The following is a 26538-nucleotide window of genomic DNA, read 5'->3' as shown; positions in this document are numbered from 1 at the left end:
GATCCAGGAGGCCAGTACAGTGGTTTAAAGGTTTATAGGGCACTCGTGAATGGCAGAGGCAAGGGGCAGTGACATTGCCCTATCAAGCAGGACAATGCCCTAGAGACTGACCATATATACATAATGATAGCGCCCAAGCTCCCTCTCCACCCAAGCTAGGACCAAGGAGGGCCAGACAATGGCTGCTGATGACTCAGCAGATAGACGTATGGACTCCCCCAAACCCCCATCCTTAGCTCACAACGATGGTGAGGTTGCAGCGACCAAAGAAACTTACGAGTCTATTGAAACACGTGGATCAAGTTTGTTTGTTTTGTTCGCAAAGAAAGAAATGAAGTAATTGTTTTATAAACGACCGATTTAGTAGTACAAACTAGTGCTGCTACACTTACAGTCATTGAGACATCGACGGAAAGAGAGAGAGAGAGAGAGAGAGAGAGAGAGAGAGAGAGAGAGAGAGAGAGAGAGGGGGGGGGGGGCATTTTTATATTGCCACTGCATTCAAATACCTAAAATTTAGCTTTATTAAAGACATTATCAATTATCAGTAATATTTTTGAAAAAATAAATTGTTATGTAATACAGTTTAACTTTGGCGCCAGTTAGATTCCGCCCCTGTTATCAAGTGACTTTACGCCGGTTAGTTTTCCGAAAAGAAAACTTGAGAGATATGGGAACCATTCGAGTAGTATCACAACTCACTTAATATGATAGCTGCATAGTAACACGGATTATATTACAGTGGCCTCAATTTGCAAATAATCAAAATTATAAACTCTATCTCTGCCACTAGTATGCGATAAATTCCAGAAGCATCGTGACGAAAGTCTAGACGGATTTCATAAAACCCAAATAAATAGCATTCAAATGCCTTAAGTATAGATTTATAAATCATCAGATCGTACAAAAAGAAGAGTTGGTCTTCATCTGTCTCTTTTTGACGGCTTGATATTCTGATTACATAGTAAGATGAATCATATTATAATGGGCTGAAATTTACAAATAAGCAAAAATAAACAGAATCTTCACCACTAATATACAATGATTTGATAAAACCCAAAATAAATAGCATCCAAAGGCCTCGAGTATAGACGATATAATTCATCAGACCGGACAAGAAAAGAAGTCGCGTTGCATCTGTCTCTCTTTGACGGCTGGATACACTGATTGCATGATAGGATGGATTATATTATATTGTCCTTGAATTTAAAAATAAGCGAATATAAACATAACCTCTGCCACTAATATGCAATGAACTCAAGAAGTATCGTTACTAAATTCTTGACGGATTTCAAGAAGAGAAGTCGCGCTGCATCTGTCTCTCTTTGACGACTGAATACACTGATTGCATGATAAGATGGATTACATTACATTGTACTTAAATGTACAAATAAACAAATATAATATTATCCTCTTTCACCGATATGCAATGAATTCCAGAAGCATCGTGACTAAGTTCTTGGCGGATTTCAAGGAAGAGAAGTCGCGCTGCATTTGTTTCTCTTTGACGGCTAGATGTTCTATCGTCTATAGCTCTCATCGGCAGTGGATTGTGGAACCGTAGTAAGGTCGGAGAGCAAACATGGAGGTCATTGGAAATATCACGTAGTAGTGTTTCGGTGGCGAACTCAAAACCCCCACTTTTTCCTAATGTTGGACTTGGATAAATTACCGATACACTCACTAGGTGGTTGTAGAAGGTGTTGTATGCGAAAGCTTCAAACGCATTTGAAGCTTTCGATGCTGTTTTAAATGGCACTATGAACCTAGACTCGCTAACTGCTGCTTTGTCTCATATTGGTAATCTGGTCGCCAGTTTGACAAAGAAAAACCTGAACTCTAGTGTGCAAGAGATTCAGGAAGTAAGTGATCCTGTGTCTTTCTTTTTATATATATTTAAAGTGTGTGTGTGTCGGGTTGGGGTGGAAAAAAGTGTTATTTTCTGTGTCCGGGGGATTTGCTCTAATCAGCTGTGTGATCACCAAAGTGTACATAAAAGTGTGTCCGTCCTCCACCTGGATTTCCAAATAAAATCCCGTTTAATTCACTACTGCTTCTGGTGCTGATGGCTTGCTGTGCCCCAACAACCCCAGTTTATATAAATAAAATTGCTTTTTCTTATTACAGCTACTTCTATTGCTTTTAATATTCTGGTAATCGGTATCATGTGATTGCATTTTTCCATTATTAATCTATTATCTTGTTCCTGCAGGTGCTTTGTATATAATGTATATATTTTAAATAATTTTAAGGCTTTACGGGGTATAGGCTGATCATAGGCCTACACTTCTTGACTTATGCATATGTTTGCCATGCTCTCTCTCTCTCTCTCTCTCTCTCTCTCTCTCTCTCTCTCTCTCTCTCTCTCTCTCTCTCTCTCTCTCTCTCTCTCTGAGAATTATTCCTAGCTGGCAGATGAGAGAGGGAGCCTCTCTCTCTCTCTCTCTCTCTCTCTCTCTCTCTCTCTCTCTCTCTCTCTCTCTCTCTCTCTCTCTCGACTTACGCAATTTCCGGCTATGGTAGTCAAGGCTTTGATAATTGGCTGCTTTTGTCAAGATAAACTTTAATTACACTAAATTTGATTAAAGTAAAACCCAAAGTTTAAATATTGATTACTTTGACCTTGGCCAGATGCCATGTTGGGCTGTTATTTTTTAATTTTGGGCATATCTACCATTTCTCTTATTAACAATGGTCTTGTATAGCTTTACTTTTAAGGTCTAATGTCTTAACTTCATTAACAGATAGATATCTAAGCCTACTAATGCATAGGCCTATGTGCAGCTCAAGGTTGTTTATCATAGAAAGCTTATGGCATAGCATGCTATGAAGCAAAAGACTAACACTAGCCTGTGAACAATTCAAATTCCTGGTACGATGATTTTTAGTAAAATTTCTGTAATTTTGAATCCAGTAGGTATAATTTTAGTAAATATATGCCTAGGCTAACTTCATTAATTGATTAGGTGAAGGATTTCATCGAGGGTTAGTCCATGGCCAGCCTAAGCCTATACCTTCTCTACTAACTAATGGTGTACAGGACGTCTAATAATTAATCTGCCTAAAGAAATATCTTTTATAGACCCAGTAGGCCTACAGTATTTCATATAGGTGGAGTGTTAGGCCATAGCTTGATTCTGTTATGATATATATATTCGATTTGTGAATGTGGATGAAATTTTGGTAGTCTTGCCTACTACAGCTGTTTATAATATTGTGTGCTTAAATGGAACTTTTAGAATTTAAACAGTTTTTCTTATGAGTAGTAAACTATTTTGCCTTGATATGCTCTTATTGGTCACTTTTTTAATTAAAGCTATTTTGATACTTCTGATATGGATATAGCAATGAATTATAATCCAAACACGAAACTGCTGTACAAAGAATGGTTCAATTTAAATTTTTTATAGGTAAGAGTCAGGTTCTAACTTGTATGAAATTTAAAAAATATTATTCAGAAATCTTGCTAGAGAAATATTCCCCTGGGAGCATAACCTGATTTTCATGCTATATTGCAATTATTATTATTATCACTTGCTAAGCCACAACCCTAGTTGGAAAAGCAGGATGGTATAAGCCCAGGGGCTCCAACAGGGAAAATAGCCCACTGAGGAAAGAAAAAGTAAAATAATTATATTTTAAGAATAACAATGTTTATCCAGGGCAATCATGATTTATCAGTTAGGATAAATAGTGAAATGTTTTGTACCGCTTCACGTTTAAAGCCAAGTAACCTCATCGAGCTGGTTTGAAAGCAACAGGTTCCTTTATCCAGGTAGAGATTAGAAAGATGAATTGCCCCAGTTGTATAGAATGTCCCTCAACTCGCAAACATTCAGATGCAAACACGAATCCAACTGAAAACAACAGATAGATAAATACTGTAATAAAACTATATATTTAATACAGTAAGCTAACCGAAAATTTGTAATTGCCAGATATTTATTTCGCATGAAACCTAACTATTTATTGACTTGTAGCAGGAAATCATAGGCATTGGATTCATATTAGGCTTACCCTAGGCCAAAATTTGACTTACTAACAGCTTCTTGGAACCTAGAAAGTTTGCAAGTCGAGGACCTGTAGTTAGAATGAGCTAAACTCTTCAATGTTATTCATTATTAATAAGGAAGGCATTCACTGGCCTTCACTCATGTTAGAGAGAACTTATCTACAGTAGCTATGGTATTGAGAGAGTGAACTATTGTAGGGCTAGTTGGTAGAAATAAGGAAGATGATGGATCTGGGACTACCTGGAGGGAAAGTGTTAGGTAGACCAAAATTGCGATGGATTGACTGTGTGAAAGGGAGATGAGGGAGTTGGGATTGAGGGGTAGAGATGCACTGGACCAAAGGAAATTGGAGAATTGTGTTGTAGAACCGTTAGTGATCCCAAATAGGGACAAGCTTGTAGAGAAAGTAGTAGTAGTAGGTAGAAATAAATTAGCGTGATGAAATAGCATTTAAGCATACTTTGTACTAAAGTGTTTAGATGTTTTCAAAATCGTTTGAAGTATTACTGTAGTTGTAATTAAACTTAAATTCTTTTTGCTTAAACATTATCAGTACAGTTGTAAAGTGGAAACAAGCACTGTAATCAATACAGGCAATATAGAATATTTCTTGCTAGATTAGTTTCTGTAATGTCTTGTTATTACATTTTGAAGGGTGCTTATCAAGTTTCTAAAGACATGTCTTAATTTCTGTAGTGCTATAGATATTTTAAGTATATTAGGAGGAAGTTAATTTATTTAAACTACAAGTAAAATTAGGTAGGTAAGGGTATTAATTTTATGCAATTAGTTTTAAAAGTAGTGTATGGCGGTAATTTTTTTTTTTTTGAAGCCGTAGGCAATCACCTTGAACTTTGTGTAGAATTTTTCAACCTTGACTTTCCAAGTAGCGTAAACATTACATGCCTTGAAATTCAGCCTGACCCTTTTTTTTTTATCATACAAGCTCTTATTCATAAGATTGTGATTGTAACATGAAGTTTGTGAAATAATGTACGTGAGAAGTTAAGTATTTTACTTTATTCAAGGTAGAAAAACTAGAATTAGATATGCAGATTGTGAAAGCTTACATGTTTGCAGAGTTGTCTAGTTATTGTACAGTGCTTGTGTAAGGTTAGGCTAAGGAAACCATTTGTGTAAATGAGTGAATTTTTTTTATATACAGTACGTGTGTATATTAGCTTTAGCATTAACTGTGGCAGTGTGGTTAATGGTACAGAGTGAAACCCATTTGTCATAGCTTTCAGGGGACAAAAAGAAAATTTTTTCATTTGGCCATAGATGGTGAAGATTTTTTCTAGGAGAGGGATTATTTACTTTTATCCCATTTATAGTTTATGTGGCTTACTGAAAATATATGAAAATTTCGGGGAAATATCTATGGAAATTGAAATACCTAATAGCACTGGCTTTACTGTTATGCATTGTTTTTTTTATACCATATTTTACCAAAAATTTTACCTGGAATATTTTTCAATGTTGGTGTCCTAAAAGTTAATGTTTCTCACTGGTCTTAACATGAAGGTTATGAAATGTCTGAAAGTCCCCTGCATTTGAGGTTTCGTGATCCGAGTAGTCCGTAATTGGTACGTAGTTAGTTAAATATTTATACAGTACCTGGTCACAATTTTATCAGTGTTGCCGAGGTTTAGCATGATTGATAGTGGTTCTCTTCCAAAAAGTTTCATATGATTACTACCTTTTAGAATTAGGTGTAGTCATTAAAACAATCCTTTTTATATGTATAGTTCTTGTATTTTTAGTTTGTTTACTATGTATGACTATAACCTGTACTATACTTGGAAAAATTATTGATAGTTTTGTACTACTGTACAATGAATGTAGTTTAGGTCTCTTGCTGTCCAGGAGTAACTATTATGTTATATGAAGTATTAAGATAAGCAGAAAAGAGTAATGTCCGTTTTTCTGATCATTAATTTACTAATGATCAGAAAAACGGACATTTTGATATACTGGGGAGAATATACTTTCTTCTGAGACTTGAAAAAAAAGGAATGAGGCCTTTTATATACTATACGTATATTACACATAATTGAATGTTATTGGTAAATACTGTATCATGCGATTAAAGTTCATTGCATCATTAGTGTCCGAAGCTCGACTTTACACGTAAAGGAATGGTTGTAGCTTTAAGTGGGATAGCAATGTATTTAGGAGGATGATTCAGGAATAGTGATAAACTTTCAAATATTTGTATCTTAACATCGTAGTTTGACTATTCATAATGTTGTAGATAAAGTTAGCTGGGATACTGAATTGAAAATGGTTAGATTACTCAAATAAGATAATACAAAAATTGAAAAAGTTCCGTTGGGGAAAGTAGGACGTGAAGTCATTTAATCCTGGAAAAAAGGATTTATTTTGACCTTGAAACACTGGATCATTGATCAAAGTTTGGCTTTTCTTACATAACCTTTCTTGAAGGATCAACGTTTCGTGAAATAGGTAGTGTTATGAAGATAAGGAGTAGGTGGAGGTTCAGGAATGAACATGGTTAGACAAACCTGGAGGGGAAGATGTATTGGTACTGTATTGCAAGATGTAGGTGCCTATACTTGTCAATCTTCAATTTCTAATGCTTTTGTTTAATCATTTACCAATCAGAATGTGTAGCAATGAAGATTTTAGTAAGATATAAAGAAACTATAATAAAAAAAGTTTACTTATGAGTAAGAAATGATCAGGATCTTCCAGTGCAGTATGGCCAAGAACATATAGATTATATTTATAAGTTTTGAGGTAGAGCAACAGGGTTAAGGGTAACTAATAGGTATTCACTGCTGAATGATACTAGGCTAGTGCATAATTATATTTTTTTAATATACTGAATGCAATTTAACATGCAGCATCTAATTGATTGTCTGTACTACATTGACTGCAAATGGCCATAGTTCATTTTATAGATGTTTGTTATTTATGGCGCTGTACTGCCCAGTTTTGTTGGAGAGCATTTCAAGAAAAAGTATCAATTGAACTTTGTGTCACAGTGAATTAAAGTGCTAGTTTCTTGTTAATATTTATTTGAAATTTTTGGAATTGTTGGGCTAGTGTTTGACCAAAACCTGTAATTATAATTTTCTTATTTACCCTTATATAATTGCTTAATAAATTGCTTTATAGTGTACTGTACAGTATTTTGATGGTTGTTGGTGATCTGAAGTTATTTATAATTGGCGAATTGTTTTTGTAATACTGTCCAGCATAAGGTAATTTATAAAATTCTTATCTGTAAGAGTTTATAATTCTTTTGTAAGGAAAAGCTTTATTGGTTTGTATTTGTATAATGCTGCTATTAATATTGCTTGGACTATATGCATGCCTTTATTAAATGAAATTTGCATTGGGTAGCCTGTGCACTAGAAGTTCAGGGAAGTTGTGAATGGATCAGGACAAGTTATGTACATTATTTCTTATGTACTACTCCCCCCCCCATCATTCAGTTCTCCTTAGGCATGGATTAGATAGTTGTTTCTGTCATATCCCTACCTCTTTAGCTTATTAGTCCCACTGCATAGCAGGGTAGGTAGCTCTAGTCTACTTTTTCCATCTACTGTTTCTATTTCTTGCATCTTCTTCCTTCAGTCCCACCACATCTGTATCTCTCCTCGCCACAACAAGCCATCTGATTTGCTTATCAGGCGGATGAATTTGGTGAGGAGTGATATGGGTGTGGTAGGACTGAGGGAACAAAATTCCAGGACTACAAATACATGTAGATGGAATAAGTAGACTCAAGCGGCCGATCCTACTACACAGTAGGACTGATAAGATCAAAAGCATAAGGTATAATGGCACCAACTATCTTATCCAATTAACTGCAGGCCTGATGGGAACTGAATGCTGAGGGGATAAAGATTTTCCTGTTATAGAAATGTTTATATAAAATACAGTATGATAAGGAAAAGATGAAGATTTTTCAAAGCTCAAATGATTATTTTACTGTTTGTTTAAAATTCTGTATACTCATAACTCTTAAAATGGCAGCCTTCCTTAAATGGTCATTGGTATGGGTAGAATACTGTAGTCACCCTGTATGGTGTACAGTTCGTTAGTCTTCCACATATAGAGCCTCTGTACTTAAGGCAGTATCATACTTAGGGCAAGCAGATAAAATTAGGTAGTTTTATACTGGAGAAGAGATCCTCAAATGTGAAGTGAAACTAGCACATGGTGTAATGATAAATTGGTGAAGGGTCATGTAAAATAATTTATAATGGGTCTTGGGCCTGCTGACATGATTAGGTACTGTAGTGCATGTAAGGAGCTGAAAAATTTTAATACCATATCTAAAAGTACACGACTGAAGGTAAACAGTGGCAAACAAAGTTGAGAGCACTGTATGAGGATGATACTGTGACAGTATTGAGTAGGGAGTGTTTCCAAGGGATAAATTTAAATATAACCTGCATAGTCTTTTTTTAATTTCCAAGTCTTGTAACCCCATTTTATATTCTGGTAATATATATGTACATAAGCGTGGTAGTTTTTAGATTACAGTACCATGAAGCCCCTGAATTGATCCTGAAGTACAGTACTGTGCATATTGTATTTAACTTTGTTCTTAGTTAATTTTGTGAAAATTTATTTTGTTTGTTAGAGTGTACTGGTGTAAATGTAACAACTTGGTATTTGATTTGAAATTTGTTGAAATATTAAGAAAATTTTGCCTTGTCCTGTTACTCAATATCTCTTGTAGCAAACTATATACTGTTTTTCTTAAGCTTTAACTCTGCAATCCTACTAGAAGTTCTGGTATAAAAAGTGCATACTTCTGATTCCTTAGTCTTGTCCACTCCAGGCCAGGGTAATACAAATCCTACTATCACAATCTATAGTGTACCATTTCAGTTTCTGTCCTGCTTCTACCTGTTCTCTTGTTATTGCTCACTGTCTCTTCTAGGCTTAACTCTTGCTCTTTCACTCTTTAATCTGATGAAGTGTGGCCCAACAAAGTATTCTCAAAGGGCTTCTTCTTTAGTTAATCCCTATTAAATAGGTAAATGTTTGTATGTTACTAAAAATGCAAATTACACTCAAATTTGTCATAATTCACGATTGTAGGGATCACAATTTTGTAAGAGTTAAGATGCCAGTTGTTCCAGTCCTTATGGGGGTGAAGGGCTGTAAGGATGTCTCATTCTAGAAATCATTTCACTGAAAGGCTTGTCGGTAGTCACAGGTGGTGTATGGAGAGGTGGGCCTCTAGAGACTTGTCTTGGTAACACCTACTCACTTGTAACGACAGTTGTAAATTCAGGTTTGCTCTGTCACAAAACCTTTTGCTAGCATAAGAATACAAACTTGTCTTCAATTTAGGAGTCTTCCAGAGAGAGCTTGGAATGGTTATTGAAGCTTTGTAAAAAGAAAAAAAAAATGATTAACATCTAACACATTGAGGACGGTCGTGTTCACTTGCCTGACATAACTTAGCCAATTTTCCATTTGCAGTTCTTGTGAAAAGACTTCTGTCCTTAGTGCTCTGCTCGAACATATTTAGTGAAGCTGCTAACTATTGATGTTTAACTAAGAGGTTAGGGAAAAATAGAAAGAAGGTAGACTCACTTCTGTCTCAATGGGTTGTATACTCCTCCGTTGACTTTAAGAACCTCTTCAGTTCCTTCTTATATGTTTCTGCCCTCATAGTCCATGAGTGTGTGTAAGGAAGAAGTTGACTAGCACTAGCATCCTGTGCGTTGTTTACCTGATGGTCATGCAATTCTCTACTGGGTAGAATTTTTGGGGGTTTTCAACTTACGGCAACAATTTGGAATACCTAGAGTATTGGTGTGATTTTTCTTTGGTTCATTTCTGGACCACCTTACTTGGACAAACATCTAATTGAACACCATGTTTAGTGGGCCCTGTTTTGGGCTCTACATGTTGTTTACAGCAGCTCCAGCTCCCATAGCAGTCCTTTGTACCTGATCGGTAGTTTCTACTTCCATATAAGCAACTCCACTGATCACCTGGCCTTTACCCTTTCCTCAAATGTGCCTGTGGAGAAGCTTGAGGTATAGAAAAATAAAGAATAAGCCAAATTCCTCTTCCTCCGTCCGGATTAAGTACATAATTAGTCTTAAAGGAAGCCTTGACTAGCTTATTGTGAGTGTCTTTTTCTTGGATTTAATGATAATGTTCTTGCACTTTTTTGCTTTAGTATCACTGATCCTTGTGAAGAGACTCATGTTTCCTTGTAACCCGGTCACCTGTTGCTTCCTGAGACTTGAACTAACCTAGATTATCCTCTTCCATCTGCTGAGATCTATGGAAGGTGAAGTTAGCATCAATTGGTTTTGCAAATAGATGATTCTTACTACATTGTACTCATGTCTTCTGGGTTGTTCTATTGTATACTTGGTCACCGCAGTGGAATGTACCTAGTACCTTTTTGCGTTGAGGGTGCCTTCTGGTAATGATGGGTGCTCACCTGGGCATTCTAAAAATCCAGTTGAACCCAGGAATTTCTTAGGTTTTCAAGAAGTTAATGATTGTTCAGACTGTTCTAGGCCATGACTATGCTTTTTTTCACTTCTGTAGAGGGTAAGTGTTCTCATGGATTATAGGACCTGGTTGGACCAGACAGTCCTATGTCCTTGGAATATTTGCAAGCAGAATTGGAAAGGTCATTAAACTTCTAAACCATCTCTATATGGTATGGATTTGTCTAATACGTAGTATACTCAATTTTTTTTATTGCTGAGTTTCTGCTAAATGTTACAGTAATTATAAACTGTTAATGCATGTGTGACACTTGGCTTTTGAGACTATTTTGTGTGATTATTATTACTGGCTCAGCTACAACCCTAGTTGGAAAAGCAGGATGGTATAAGCCCAAGGGCTCCAACAGGGAAAAATAGTCCAGTGAGCAAAGGAAATTAACTATATGACAATTATTGAATAATTAGAATAAATTTTTTTTAGCATTAACAACATTAAAACCGATCTTTCATAAACACAACTATAAAAAGATACTTGCTGCCAGTTCCACTGATTCGACTACCTAATTAGGAAGATCATTCGAAAAATTTGTCACAGCTGGAATAATACTTTCAGAATACTGTGTAGTATTGAGCCTCATTATGGAGAAGGCCTGACTATTAGAATTAACTGCATACTTAGTGTTACGAATAGGATGGTACTGTCCGGGAAGATCTGAATGTAAAGGATGGTCAGAATTATGAAAAATCTTATGCACCATGCATAATGAACTACTGTAATTGAATGACAGTGCCAGAGATTAATATCTAGATCAGGAATAAGAAACTTAAAAGACCGCAAGTTTCTTTCCAACAAATTAAAATGAGAATTGGTAGCTGAAGACTAGACAGGAGAACAATACTTGAAACCAGGTAGGATGAAAGAATTAAAACGCTTCAGGATAGATTGATATCTGGGAATCTTACAGTACTTTCTCAATACCCCAATTTTATGTGCAATTGAAGAAGGGACAGACCTAATGTATTTCTCAAAAAAAAAATTTGATATTGAGAATCACACCTAAAATTTTAAGTCATAAAGAGTTAAAGAAACATTATCAATGCTGAGATCTGGATGTTGATGAGCCACTGTCCTCGACCTACTTAAATCAAACAACAAGTTTTGTTAGGATTCAACTTCATGGCCCATAATTTGCACCATGCACTAATTTTAGCTAGATCTCTATTAAGGTATTCAGTAACCCCAGATCTACATTCGGGAGATGGAATTGATGCAAAGAGTAGCATCGTCTGCATATCCAACGGGCTTGTTTTTTAGGCCAAGAACACTCACCTTGGGAACACCAGATGTCACATTCCTATAATCACTATGGTGTCCATCGATAACATCTCTTTGGAAACTATTACTTAAAATTTAATAATACTATTAAGAAAAGACCCATCCACTCCCAACTGTCTGGGTTTGAAAACAAGGGTCTTATGATGAACACACAACGGCAGCACTAAATTCAAGGCCAATCATATGAACCTACTGACCACAATCAAGGAATTTCTTTACAGTATTGGAGATTGTGAGAAGGGCATCACATGCTCCAAGGCTTTCACGAAAACCAAGTTGCCAAAAGACTTTCTACAGCTTTAGATTATATGGTAGTTACTGAAAATGGTCAGTAATCAGCTGGACTTGAGTAACTACAAACACATTTACATAATGGAGTAACATTACCAGTTCTCTGAGTGCTGAAAGATTATTAAAAATATGGAAATTATGAAAAATTAAAATTATTAAAATTCTTAATATGATTGTTAAAATTATTGAAATTAATATTAAAATTATCTTTACAAAATAACATAACTTTAGAGCCAAGAAATCTGTAGTCCTTATGAAAAACAAAGGAAAAGTACCATTTAGGTCTACTACATAAGCATCAAGATCCATCAAGAGAGCTTTAATTTCGCGAGTTCGAAAAGCTAAACTATTTAGTGTATCTTTGGGGAAACATGAATGAGGAAGATCAAGTTGCTCATTACTCTGCCTACTGTCAAACACATCAGCCATAAGGGTTGCCTTTTCCTTTGAGTAGGGAGTGACAGAGCCATCTGGTTAAAGTAGAGAAGGATCTGTTGTGTCCACACCAAATATTGCAGATTTAAGGGTAGCCCACCACTTATGTTCCCTGTTGTATCAGTAAGGGTTTCTTTTATGGCTAGGTTGTATTTCTTTTCAGTTGAAGCATAAACTCTCTAAGCTGAGTATAGTTATTTCAAGTCAAATCTGATCTGTTACCCTTTTAAAGATGATAGGCCTCCTGTTTTTATGGTGCAGCTTTGTTGGAAATCTGGAATTTGGTACATACATAATAAGCTTTGGTACTAATGATTTATTTACCCTTACATCACATGGCATGTCAGAGTTTGACAGAAGTCATACTTCCCTTACTTACCTACATGACAAGTTAACTTTTCTTGGCAGGGTTGATTGTCTTTTCACTAACAATAGCTCTCATTTAAGGAATGTTTCCACATAAACTGTATGGTTTTCCTTGAATATCAACTGTCTTTCATGATATGACCCACCTTGTTTTTAGTACTGAAGGGAGACCTGATATCTAGTACTGTATGCTGAGGGAGGTTATTCACCTTTAGAATAGGTCTGTACTGTAAATCTCCTTGGGAATAAAACTCCCAAACTTTATTTTGTACTTTGCTAGAAAGATTGCCACTTAAAAGCTGTGTAAACTGTTCAGTAGATTGGCAATTTTTTGCTTAAAACTTATTACTATGATATGCAAGTCAGTCTAATTTTGACTCAAGTATGCTTGAATATTTTTTCTAAATGTAAGTTAGAAAGGGGGTGGGTGATATTGATGATACCCAGGTTAGATGATTCGCCCAACTTCAGTTGACCTAGAAAGCTCGGTTCGACATACAGTATGTCTTTGTACTGATAAACGACCACCCCCAGAAGAGAGACTGAGCAGGATGTACTGTGCTGTACTTCTTTTTCAGGACCTTAGATTTAAGGTCCTGACAATTGTTAGCCTTGTTACCTCTTCAGGTAGCATTGTGAAGTGATTGCTAACCTTGTTACAGTGACTAATGTATTCTCTTGTAAAATACAGCAGTTATGTTGTTTGTGCTGTCGAGTGGAATTTTAATTTTTTCCTCGCATTCGTCTTATTGTGTGGGCCTTTTTTTTTGCTTGTGAAGGAAGGATTGTCTCTTCCTTTTAAAGACAATCGATACCAGAATTTGCTATTATGACCAGATCACTGTGGAGAGAGAGAGACAGCATTTGGGACTTCGTTTTTACCATCGCCTTAAAGTTTTCTAGGACTTTGAAGAGAAACCTTTAATGTTGGAGATGGGAAGTTCTTGATTTTCTTTAAACTTTTTTTTGGGGGCTCACCAGTCTTTATTGACACTGTCGAGCCATTTTATGATCATACTTGGGTTTTGCCCTTGACCCTGTCCAGAAAGGGAGGGGGATGTCTGAATAGGTACACCCTCTCTAGCTACTGCAAGTAGGGACATTATTTGCATATTGGAAAAAACTGTGACTGGTTATTATCCCTGGGTAGTTTGCATTCTTTTGGGGGTGGCTACTAGTTACCATTCTTTTTTTACAAAATTCAAATTGCAGTCTTGCCTTCCATTTATGATGGTGTGCTTTTTACAGCTAACTTTTCCTCTAGGAAAAATAAAAGTTGCCTGGAGGTCAGTCAGTCCTTTATCCATTACCTCTGAATAAACTTATTCAGACTTTTCTTGATATAGACTGACCGTAACATGTTGGATTCGTCGTCATGCTTTTTTTTTGTGGATCTGAAGGATACATATTCCCAAATACAGTAGACTACTAGGGATTGAACAAATCTTGGTTCAAACCATTTTGATAAAATTTATCTCAAAAAATTTAATGATCATTCAGAGATCAAATGTACAATTACTATCTGCTTTGTCCTGTACTGCTGAGACATACATCATGCCCTCCCAAAGGCAAATGTTATGCAGTAGGATGTACTTTTCTCGCTGTGCACATGAGCAAAAAATCGATGGTAACTTTATATAATTTTTTTCTTTTTGTCTTATACTCTATACTGTAATTTTATTTTTATTTTGGCCTTCAATAAGGTTAGGGGTGAGCGGGTGCATTGTCCAAACAAAGCAAGCACTTCAAAGGCAAATTCCTCTCCTGCAGATACTTCTTGACAGCAGGGCCGAAAACTACGTTTACCCATTCCACGAAGATATGCCTAGTAACCCAAGCCTTGGAATTAGAACGCCATAGAACATGTAGCAGGTCTTTATTAATTCTATGTGCTTTAAATGTCCTAGGGTTTTCGGAATGGTAAACTAACAAAGGCTTTATTTTGCAGTCCCCGCTGGCGTTGGGACAAAGCGCTAAAGTCTACCGATCCTTCATTGGCTTATGTCCCGACATTTTCTTCTCTTCGGCGGTAATGTACGTTTGACTAGGCATCTTTTTCTAAAACAGACCGGTTTCATCACAGTTGAACACCTGCTGCTCTACGTAACCTTTCTCCGCCACGATGCTTTCAAACTTTTTAACAAAGTCTTTAGCAGCCTTGGTGTCCGAACTCGAAGCTTCTCCATGACGAACAACTGAATGAATCCCGGTCCGTTTCCTAAATTTCTCGAACCAACCTCGAGACGCCTTGAATTCCTCCCCCGCGTCACCCCCAGAGCGCGCCGCCTTCGTCACTGTAGATAGCGCTGGCCTTCCCACAAATGATTGTTTCTGTGATCGTATCGCCAACAATCTCCTTGTCTTTGATCCATATTAACAAAAGGCGTTCCATCTCTTCAAGGGTAGGGCTACAACGTTTGGAAATAATCGTGATCCCCTTCAAACGTTTCACTGCTTTAATGGCTGCCTTCTGTTTTAGGATCGTCGAGATCGTAGACATATTCCGGCCATGTTGTTTAGCCAGATCGCTAACACGTACACCTCGCTCGTGCTTTTCTATTATTTCTTGCTTTAATTCTAATGAAAGCATAGACTTCCTCCTTTTCTCACCACTACTACTACTTCCTGAACCGAAACTAAGCTTTTTAGGACCCATGATTACGGAACACAGAAAACAACACTTGAAAAAGGAAGATAAAAAACACTGTTAAAACTGAGAACAACCACACGATGCGCACGCGACGAGAGGACTGATCAAGGTGACGCTCGATTGGCGTCCCTCTGATGTGCTGCTATCTAGCGGCGTCGACAACAAACGATGCTGGACGCTTTCGAGAAAATTCCACGCGTACGCGTATTGTTTACTTTGTATGTTGGAGCAACACTTCAGGTGTCAAGACAGAAATTTGGTCGAATTTTACTTCGGATGTTGGAAAATTTGTATGTTGGGACATTCGTATGAAGAGGTTCCACTGTATAGGTTAAAGTGGAGTTATATATTTTTTTGTGTGGAAAGGCTGTATACAATAGTGAATTGTTTTGGATCTGGTGTGGATTAATCCTGATATTTCCTATAAGGAACATTAATTCAGTGTTCAAACAAATTTGTACTTGAATGGTCCTTATAACAATCAAGCTCAGTCTACAGTGTTGTGCTATATGGATACTGTACAGTACTCTTTAATCGGTTATCTTGTAAGTACATTACCGTTGCTTTGTACCTGAAAGGGTTGTCTGTCAAATCAAAGCTTTTTGCAGTGTTGACAAAGCTTTTTGCAGTAAGTTGGTATCATCCCTGTAGATGGTCACTAGTCTTGTCACTTCAGTGACAGCTTGGAAATCTTCCTAATGTTTTAATCTCACCATTGATATTGATACTTCAGCAAAGTATTTAGAACTTCCTGGGCTTTTTCTTAGGCCACTCTAAGGGCTTTTAGCAAAGTAATTAACTATAAGTTTCCTAATCCTCTCCCCCGAGGACATAGTTGGTGTGGATTCTGATCAGGTGCTTTTGTGTCCTGTTAAAAGTCTCAATATTTATCTGGATCTGATCCCAACATATGGGACTCTTGGCATTGACTCATTTTTGTAATTACTGGTAAGTAATGGTCTGACAAAAATAAGGTGACTAGGAATGCCTTGACCTCATGGCTTCCTGAGACAATCAAACTGGTATGTAACCAGTCGGGTAAGGGGAGTGACTGTGGGACTTACGTGAGCACTTAGCGTTGGGCCATAGTCTTATAGGAGGAACCTATCTGATGCTGAAGTAATAATGGCAGAGGTCAGGTGTTGCCAGACCACTACCTGGTTTGTTATATGCCTTCTACAAAACTCTTGCAGCCTCCTAGGTTCTTTTAAGGTGTACAACATACGCTTCAAGCATCTTGTCTAAGATAAAAGATTATGTAAGTTTTAGGATGAAAGGTGGCATTCAGGCTCTTTCTTTCTAGGCAGTAGCTAGGTTGAGTAAATGTTGGAGTGGACCAAAATGTGGGTTGGCTTTTTGGGAAAGAAGATATTTTCTGTTCTTCCACTGAGGGTGGCTTATTTTGCATCCACAACTTGTTCCATTTTTATAAGGTGCCTTTAACATATCCCCTTCATGTTAATGGAAGGTTTATGTTCTGTTTCCCTTTTTCCTTTAAAAACTATTACTTACTAGGGCAATAGTGGGTCTTGCCATTTAATGCATTGCTGATTTAGTCGAGAAAAACTTCTATCATTTAGTAATGGCCTGGAAAATAGCGCTACCTGTTCGTAGGTAAAGAAAATTTGTTCACATACCCCCAATAAAAGAAAAGTATCTTTATGAAATACAGTACAGTACTTTAAATTTTCATGGAATATATGACAAATTTTCAAGTATTGTGTATTTCTTATGTATACAAAATTTAATCTTTAAATTCTTGCACACCTCTTTAGCCCTGATGCTGAAGGGAGAAGTTGGTAGGTTACATCAGGGAGAGGGGAAGAAACCCTCCCCACTGCCCACCAGTTTTTAAATAAAATACTGAATATTGCTACCAAGCTTCAATGACTTATTTTTTTCTTGTTTTAGTTTGGTCAGATAAAACTTGTGAAGATCACTACTACAAACTCCTTGAGAGCTTTGTACTGTAATAGCCTGAGTGGCATTGTCATCCTCCTCACTGTAATTCACTAACCTGGTCGTCTTTAAAATTTCCTTTGAACAAAAATACCTTTCTTTTCACATTTGGAGTCCTTCACATGGTCTTGGTTAGCCACAAGTTGAACTTAATCCTCCATAAGAGGAACTGATTAAGCTATCACACTAAAAATGATTCTTAATCATAATGCTGGCCTTGAGTGATATGCAAAAAAAGTTGATCTTATCACCGGGTAATAATTCCCTTGAATAATTAATACAGAAATGCATAGCCAAACCAGGCGACATGCCATCTTAAATACAACTAAATAACTCCCAAAATTGCATAAAATGATAGTGTATCCTGATTTGCGGATAGAATCAAGCCTTCTTGCGGTAAATGGTAGGCTGGCCAGAATTGTCACACCAGACTTTCAGTTTACTATGTCAGTTGTCACAGTCACATTCTTCTGATTGTTTGTATACGGCATATGATCAGCATTCTCTTGGTGTATGGTTTCTGGGACAATACTGCGATTTAAATAGTTCTAATCAGTCTAATTTTTATGTAGATGGGGTGACATATCATATGATTCCTTAGAATTGTAATAAGATGAACAATATTTTTGACCAGTCGATAGTTTTCATCTTACTTCAGATGAATGTCTACTGTTTGCTTGCACGTTGAGCCACTAGCTCATCACAAAATGAAGATGGTGGAGTACATGTAGGTGCTAGTACATCCATGGCCAAAACTAGTCCTCAACGTGCATGAACCGCAATACACCCCATTTATATGGTAAGAAAAATAGAGATATGCTTATTTCCACTGCTAAATTTTGGTACACAAAGATGGGAACTACCATGTGAGGGAGGAAGTATCACCTTTTCAATCTTTGGGTAACCACGTTGCTGAGAAGTACCCTAATAAATAGAGTAAGGCAATTTGGGAAGCTGCTGCTTCCACTAAACTGAAAAAGTGGCTGCTTCCAAGACCGTTTACACACCTCATCTCTTCCACTTCCTGATGGATAGGTGTCTAATTTTGAAAAAGGCTGGCGATTTAGGTTCACGTTCAATGCTTAGGTCCCCTTTAACACAAATGTGCTGACTTGTACAGGACTAATTAATTATCTGACCTTGTCTTTTTGATTTGATAGTCAGTCTTGACTCTGTTATTGTGCCTCATGATGAAAATCTTATGTTCAGGATATGAAAGTTGATTAAGTAAAAGAGGCACTGTAATTGGTAGGGAACACTCATGAATTACCTCCCTAAGCAAAATCTATAATTGAGGTTGTATCTAGTCTCATAGAGAAATTTTGAGGACATCAGGGTTTGGATCTAATTTTGAGAGTACTGTATCTGACCTGCTAAGATAAAATGGTGGTTTTTTTGTGATTGAGAGAATAGATATGTACATCTATGGTTGGGTCAGTCTTAGAGGCACAAAAACTACTTTAGTTTTTACAAATATTTTGGGACCTATGGTAGAGAGCAGAGCCTGTCCGTTTCTAGAAGTACTCGACCTTCCTTGTAAGAGTCAAATTTCTCAATCTCGGTCGTGCTAACAAGGATGCCTTTCGTTCCGAGGTTTAGCACAACTGAATTTAGTTACAGTAGACTTTTCTCAAGAGATTGCCAACCGACTCTATACCTTTTCATGGAACAGTATGAGTGTCCTTACTCCTTACCACTTAATTCCAGTTGGGGGAAAAAAGCTTGCCGCCTGGAGTACAGGTTTTGTCTGCAGTCAAATTAGGCTACCTAATCCCTCTAAATTTTACACTCCCTTTTCAAAGAAACTATTTATGTATAAAGTTATCTTACCAATACAGCATAAGCTCAGATGCTACAACTAGAAATTGTGCAACTTGAGAAGGATTTGATAGAAAAGATCCTAAACCTTTCCCTTGTGTCTACTACAGGTCATTCTTAGTCCTCAAAAGCTCAGGATTTTGGAGACCTCTTCTTGATATTTTAGCACTTTTAAGTTTACAATGCTATCAAAGTTCTCTATGATAAAGTCCTCTATAGTTCTAGGAGCGTTGGAACAAAAAGATTGTATGTTCTAGATAAGCCTCTGATGCATGTTTTCACTTTCAGATTTATCAAAATTAAAGGGGAATACCTTCACTTTGCTACTGGATCAAAGTTTTACCAGTTCATGTGGCTATCTATCTGGCTTAGGAGTACCCCCCCCCATGTTAAAAAAAAAATGATGGCCCCCCCATCTTGAAATGGTTAAATCTTCTTCTCCTCCTCCTCCTCCTCCTCCTCCTCCTCCATTCATTGAAAAGGATTTTAGTTTGAAAAGTTTGGTTATTCAAGTTGTTGGATCGATTACGGGGGTCAATCAACTTCAAGAAATCCCTCCTGGCTCGAACTTAGAAGATTCTATATTTAGGAATGATAGCAATAATTCCTTTTTAAGTTTTAGTCTTAAAAGGATCTATGCCTTTTTAAATTTGCTGTAAAAGAAGCCTGTGTTGGTATGAATGTGGATGAGGCTTCTAGGAAAGGAACCATGGCCTCATTAGAAAATCTCATCCCTCTAGGTCACCTGAAAATTAGTTTTTAAATTTTATCTAATCCGCCAATAAGCCAACATCTGTTAATGAATTGGTGGGACGATCGCAGTAGATTGTTACGAGTCTCTGTATTTTAATTCAGACCTACTGTATATGTTCACACACACATCACAGTAAAGGACCATTTACAGCTCTCGAGGAAATGTACCTCACAGAGGACAAAATTACATATAGCTTATGTGAGGAACCAAGGGAGGTTTTTGAGATCTCCCTATTAGTGTTGTATAGTGGAAGAACTGCTATCTTTGACTGGTCTGAGAGGAATCTTTATTTCCACAGTTCATTCCGAGAAATTAAAGGCATTTAGCAGACCAGGTAAGCAGAAAGAATGATTTTGGCATATCACTGAACAAAGGTTTTTGTTTTCACATGTGCCAGACCCTGTAGGTTGAAAGGTAGGTTGCACTGTTACAAGACTGGTCAAAGATGAATCTATAAATTCCCTTAGTTTGCCATATTCAGCAAGTGTTTAATAAATTCAAGTTCTTGATGAACAGCTGGTAGATGCTACTAGCTAATATCTGGCCACAGAGGGAATGGTTCAATGATTTTTGGCCCATGTTGCCAATACATTCAAAAAGGTTGGTGTACCGTCAGTTTGATAAAAAATAAATATCGAAGGTGATACTGTACTTCCAAATCCATCCATGCTATTACTCTTCTTATCTATGAGCAGTCAGTTAGGTTCACTCTGGTTTACTTCAGAATGTGCAGGTGAGCTCAAAGAAATAATCTTAATCTACTTGCCATGAACAGAAGACCGGAGGTTAAGTGGTATGCGGATCTGTTGAGGATTTCTTTCTTTGGAGGCAGAGTTAATTCTGTGGTCTATGCTACTTCGTTACCCACACGTACTGTAAAGTGGCACTAGTCCACAAAGCCTCCTGCCCTTCATGGAGGGAGTTTGTACATCCAAGAGTGTCTTTTTCTCTACACTTTCGATGCCAGTTTCCATCTGCAGTTCTATAGCAGATATATGCACTACCAAGGGAAGTACTGTATGTCATCGTCTGTCATTGTTTTTGGGAAATAGGTTTTCTATCGTCCCAGAGCCACTGTTCAACAGATAGCTAAATTCATAGTTTACCTCTTCCAAAACAAGGTTTTCTCTGTACTGTACTAGGTTAAAGGGGCATCCTGTGTTCCTTTTCCATGTACTTTACTATATTTTTATTTGAGGTCCTTAATTCTGACATTTTTATTCATTATTGCCCTCGAAAACCTTTACCTTGGAGTGGTGTGTGCTTCCCACCGTTATTACTCGTCTGGACCCTGTTTTATCCTTTGGCTGATGCTACAGGCAGAGAATCCACCTTCATGACTGTTTCTACTCTAGTAAAAAGAATGGTAAAGTTACCAGGCTTATTGTATGTTGTACAGTACATGTTGTGTAAGGTTAAGATCTCTAGTTCTCGTTCATTCTTAACTGTAAATCCTTTTGGATTTTTTTATCGTCTTCACAGAACTATGTTGCACAGTATTTCTAAAACGCTTGGCTTTCCTGATGCTGCTTTAATTGATTGTTAATATTCCCTATAAAATACCCTCTCAAGATTCAGAATTGTCTTTGTTTCTTTAGTGTAGATGCAACAGTTCCTTTACTTAAACCATATGGCTCATGTCACTCACTGTCCAATGGAAAAGGCAACCCTTTTGGCTGATGCGTTTGACAGTAAGCAGAGTAATGAGAAACTCAAACTTCTTCATTCATGGACCTTGATGCTTATGGAGCTGTAGACCCAAATGGTATATTTCCTTTGTTTATTATTAGTTATGTTATTTTGCCCAGACTAGCAAGAAGAGGATCTTTAAGCATTTGTTGTGTTCGTGGTAGCTCAAGTCCAACTGATTACCGGCCAATTTCCATAACTCCCATATTATCTAAAGTTTTTGAATGTCCTTTGGTGAAACATCTTAATAGGTTTGCTGAAGGTAATCATCTGTTCTCTAGCTTGCAATTTGGTTTTCGTAAAGGCCTAGGAGCATGTGATGCCCTTCTTACAATCTCCAATGCTGTACAGAAAACCCTTGATTGTGGTCAGGAAGTTCGTATGATTGGCCTCGATTGTAGTGCTGCCTTTGACCGTATTAATCATGAGTCCCTTGTTTTCAAACCGAGATGGTTGGAAGTGGTTGATTGGTTTCTTAGCTTTATTATTGAATTTTTAAGTAATAGATCTTATTGTCGATGGGCACCATAGTGAGTATAGGAATGGGATATCTGGTGTTCTCCAGGGTAGTGTTCTTGGCCCATTACTTTTCATACTACTGTATATACTGTACACATGACATGTGGTTTGGCCTAGAAAACAAGCTTGTTGCATATGCTGAGGATTGTACCAACCGTGTCACACGATCGTACATAGTAACGACATTTCATTTTGTGTATATATTATGCTTGTATCTTCGCTCTCCCCACGCACTGATAAGGACCTGAAATAATATGTCTTGTTTTTCTCACCGTTAACTGTTAACCGGTGCGGTATCGGTTGAACATGAAATTGCCAGTTATGTCTTTTATGCCCTTTTTGCTTGAAGTCTATGTATATATAAGCGGGTGTTCTGTAATAAAGTTACTCAGTTGCTTTCATCCTGCCTTTGAGTCACAACCTTCTCCCGCCTTGTTACATTGGTGACCCCGGAGTGACTCGCTCCCTCCCCCCCCTCCTCACTATTACTATGACGCCCTCAAAGCATACGTTCTGCAGCAGTTCTCGCCGTCGCCAGCCGCCCGTATAGCAAAGCTTTTTCAGCTCTCTACAACCGTTGGGGGACCAAATGGCTTCGCTCGCCCTCAGGGAAATGACCAGTATCACCTGCCTGTAACCTGCCGCAGACGGCTCTCCACGTAAGGTGAACCTACTTTGTGACCTTTGGGTAAGCTGTTTACCCGAACCTGTACACGCTGCCATACCCGATGTCAACGGTTTACCCATAAAGGACTTGACCAAAGCCGACGCCCTTATGGACAGCCACTTCACGCCCTCCATAAATGCCTCCACTCCTGACAAAGCTGACGTGAATGCCGTTGGACTTAACACCTATGAATGCCGTAGGACACGCGCCTATGAATGCCGTAGGACACGCGCCTATGAATGCCGTAGGACACGCGCCTATGAATGCCGTAGGACACGCGCCTATGAATGCCGTAGGACACGCGCCTATGAATGCCGTAGGACGCCCGCGCCTACGAATGCCGTAGGGGACATGAATGCCGTAGGACGCGCGCGCCTACGAATGCCGTATGGGACATGAATGCCGTAGGACGCGCGCGCCTACGAATGCCGTATGGGACATGAATGCCGTAGGACGCGCGCGCCTACGAATGCCGTATGGGACATGAATGCCGTAGGCGACGCGCGCGCCTCCGAATGACGTAGGGGACGCGCGCGCCTACGAATGCCGTAGGGGACGCGCGCGCCTCCGAATGCCGTAGGGGACGCGCGCGCCTCCGAATGCCGTAGGGGACGCGCGCGCCTCCGAATGCCGTAGGGGACGCGCGCGCCTCCGAATGCCGTAGGGGACGCGCGCGCCTCCGAATGCCGTAGGGGACGCGCGCGCCTCCGAATGCCGTAGGGGACGCGCGCGCCTCCGAATGCCGTAGGGGACGCGCGCGCCTCCGAATGCCGTAGGGGACGCGCGCGCCTCCGAATGCCGTAGGGGACGCGCGCGCCTCCGAATGCCGTAGGGGACGCGCGCGCCTCCGAATGCCGTAGGGGACGCGCGCGCCTCCGAATGCCGTAGGGGACGCGCGCGCCTCCGAATGCCGTAGGGGACGCGCGCGCCTCCGAATGCCGTAGGGGACGCGCGCGCCTCCGAATGCCGTAGGGGACGCGCGCGCCTCCGAATGCCGTAGGGGACGCGCGCGCCTCCGAATGCCGTAGGGGACGCGCGCGCCTCCGAATGCCGTAGGGGACGCGCGCGCCTCCGAATGCCGTAGGGGACGCGCGCGCCTCCGAATGCCGTAGGGGACGCGCGCGCCTCCGAATGCCGTAGGGGACGCGCGCGCCTCCGAATGCCGTAGGGGACGCGCGCGCCTCCGAATGCCGTAGGGGACGCGCGCGCCTCCGAATGCCGTAGGGGACGCGCGCGCCTCCGAATGCCGTAGGGGACGCGCGCGCCTCCGAATGCCGTAGGGGACGCGCGCGCCTCCGAATGCCGTAGGGGACGCGCGCGCCTCCGAATGCCGTAGGGGACGCGCGCGACTCCGAATGCCGTAGGGGACACGCGCGCCTCCGAATGCCGTAGGGGACGCGCGCGACTCCGAATGCCGTAGGGGACACGCGCGCCTCCGAATGGGACACGGGCCGGAGCGGCGACAAAGCCACCCATCATCCACCACTCGCTCGCGCCCCAACCAACGACTTCTACAGCCACTCACTGCCGCCCATCGGCCGCTGTTTTGCTACTACCACTCCAGATTCGGGGCTGCTGCAAAGAAATGTACACTGTCATTTTTAGGGGGAGCCATGTATCAACCGTATGTCACACGGTCGTACATAGTAACATTTCATTTTGTGTATATTATGCTTTTATCTTTGCTCTCCCCTCGCACTGATAAGGACCTGAAATAACATGTCTTTTTCTCAATGTTAACTGTTAACCGTTGCGGTGTCGGTTGAACATGAAATTACCTGTTATGTCTTTTATGCCGTTTTTGCCTGGAGTCTATGTATATATAAGCGGGTGTTGAAGTTACTTGGTTGCTTTCATCCTGCCTTTGAGTCACAACCTTCTCGGCTCGTGACAGGATGCTACCTTCTTTGCATCAATTCCATCTCCTGAATGTAGATCTGGGGTTGCTGAATCCCTTAATAGAGATCTAGCTAAAATTAGTGCATGGTGCAAATTATGGGGTATGAAGTATAATCCTAACAAATCTCAAAGTATGATTGTAAGTAGGTCAAGGATAGTGGTTCCTCAAAATCCAAATCTTAGCATTGATAATGTTTCTTTAACTGTATGACTTTTAAAGATTTAGGTGTGATTCTCGACTGCAAATTTAATTTTGAGAAACACATTAGGTCTGTGTCTTCAGTTGCCCAAAATATTGGCATATTAAAGTCTTTACAATTTTCGGTGATCAATCTATTTTGAAGTATTTTAATTCTTTCATTCTACCTTGTTTTGAATATTGTTCTCCTATCTGGTCTTCAGAATTCTGACCATCCTTTACATTCAGATCTTCCTGGATAGTTCCATCCTGTTCGTAATACTAGGCATGCAGTTAATTCTAAGTCAGGTCTCCATCATGAGGTTCAATACTGCACAGTATTCTAGAAGTTTTATTCCAGCTGTGTCCAAGTTGTGGAATGATTTCCTAATCAGGTAGTAGAATCAGTGGAGCTTCAAAAGTTCAAACTTGCAGCAAATGTTTTTATGTTGAACAGTTACATTTTTATTTTTTTATAGTTTATATATGAAATATCTGTTTAAATGTTATTGTTTTTAAAATGTATTATTTTAATTGTTCATTACTACTTATATCATTTATTTACAGTATTTCCTTATTTCCTTTCCTCACTGGGCTATTTTCCCTGTTGGAGCCCTTGGGCTTATAGCATGTTGCTTTTCCAGCTATGGTTGTAGCTTAGCTAGTAATAATAATAATGATAATAGTAATAATGATGATGATAATAATAATGATGATGATGATAACACTTCAGTCACAAAGTTGCAAAAATTCAAACTTGCAGCGAATGTTTTTGTGTTGATCATGCTGATGTAGGTCTCTTCTATTTTAATATTTTTGTTCTTGAAATATGCTAATTCATTGCTTCTCTGGTTTATTGATTTCCTTTCCACACATGAGCAACACAAAATTTTATACAGTAAGGCATTAATCATAAAACTAGGGCCTCCATTATGCATAGGCTGCAGCTGTTGTAACAGGAGTGAACAAGGATAAAAATTTATTCCTAGACAACACAGGCCACCAAGCCTATTATCTAAAGTAGATATAGGAATATAGTATAGAAATTATATCTTACCCAAAATATAGTTAGACGATGAAGAAAGATGGTTGATTTTAAATTTGCTTTACTACTGTACAATGTATTTCACAATAATTTTCAAGGGCTTAACTTGTGCACTCAATGAACAGCAAAACTATTGGAAGTTGAAACATGAAGGTACTGTATGTGTGTAAGAACTGGTGGTAGTAAGTCAAGCAGGAAAAGTAGTGTTGTCTTTCCCGAGCCTTGTGGAAATTAAGATAGTGTATAGGAAGAGTAGTTTGAGTCTAGAATAGAGAGCTCATCGAGGTTGGGATTTCTGGATTGTTGGAATGTAGTGTGTATCCATATAATTTAATAGGTAGAAAGAAGGAAGCAATTTCAGTTCTGTACAGTATACTATTTTAAGACTGCCATCTACTTATTGCAGGTTTTGGTTACCTGGCAAGTACAGTACACTAATTAGAAGGTATTTTCGGTAA

At 38.9% G+C, this 26538-nt stretch overlaps 1 protein-coding gene across 8 annotated transcripts in view; it reads left to right on the top strand.

Moving 5' to 3' along the window:
• Window positions 1–1536: 1536 nt before the first annotated feature.
• The window catches only part of Not1 (CCR4-NOT transcription complex subunit 1), a 79024-nt gene continuing 54022 nt past the window's right edge, over window positions 1537–26538 (top strand). For all 8 annotated transcript variants that reach the window (XM_068354770.1, XM_068354768.1, XM_068354767.1 and 5 more), the window contains exon 1: window positions 1537–1862. In XM_068354770.1, coding sequence (XP_068210871.1) covers window positions 1761–1862 — 102 coding nt within the window. In that variant the 5' untranslated portion in view covers window positions 1537–1760. The remainder of the gene's footprint in view (window positions 1863–26538) is intronic.

Source organism: Palaemon carinicauda, chromosome 31, assembly GCF_036898095.1.
Source record: "Palaemon carinicauda isolate YSFRI2023 chromosome 31, ASM3689809v2, whole genome shotgun sequence".
Lineage (NCBI taxonomy): Eukaryota > Metazoa > Arthropoda > Malacostraca > Decapoda > Palaemonidae > Palaemon > Palaemon carinicauda.
Note: the sequence above shows the minus strand (reverse complement) of the source record. Positions and strands in the feature narration are given on the sequence as shown.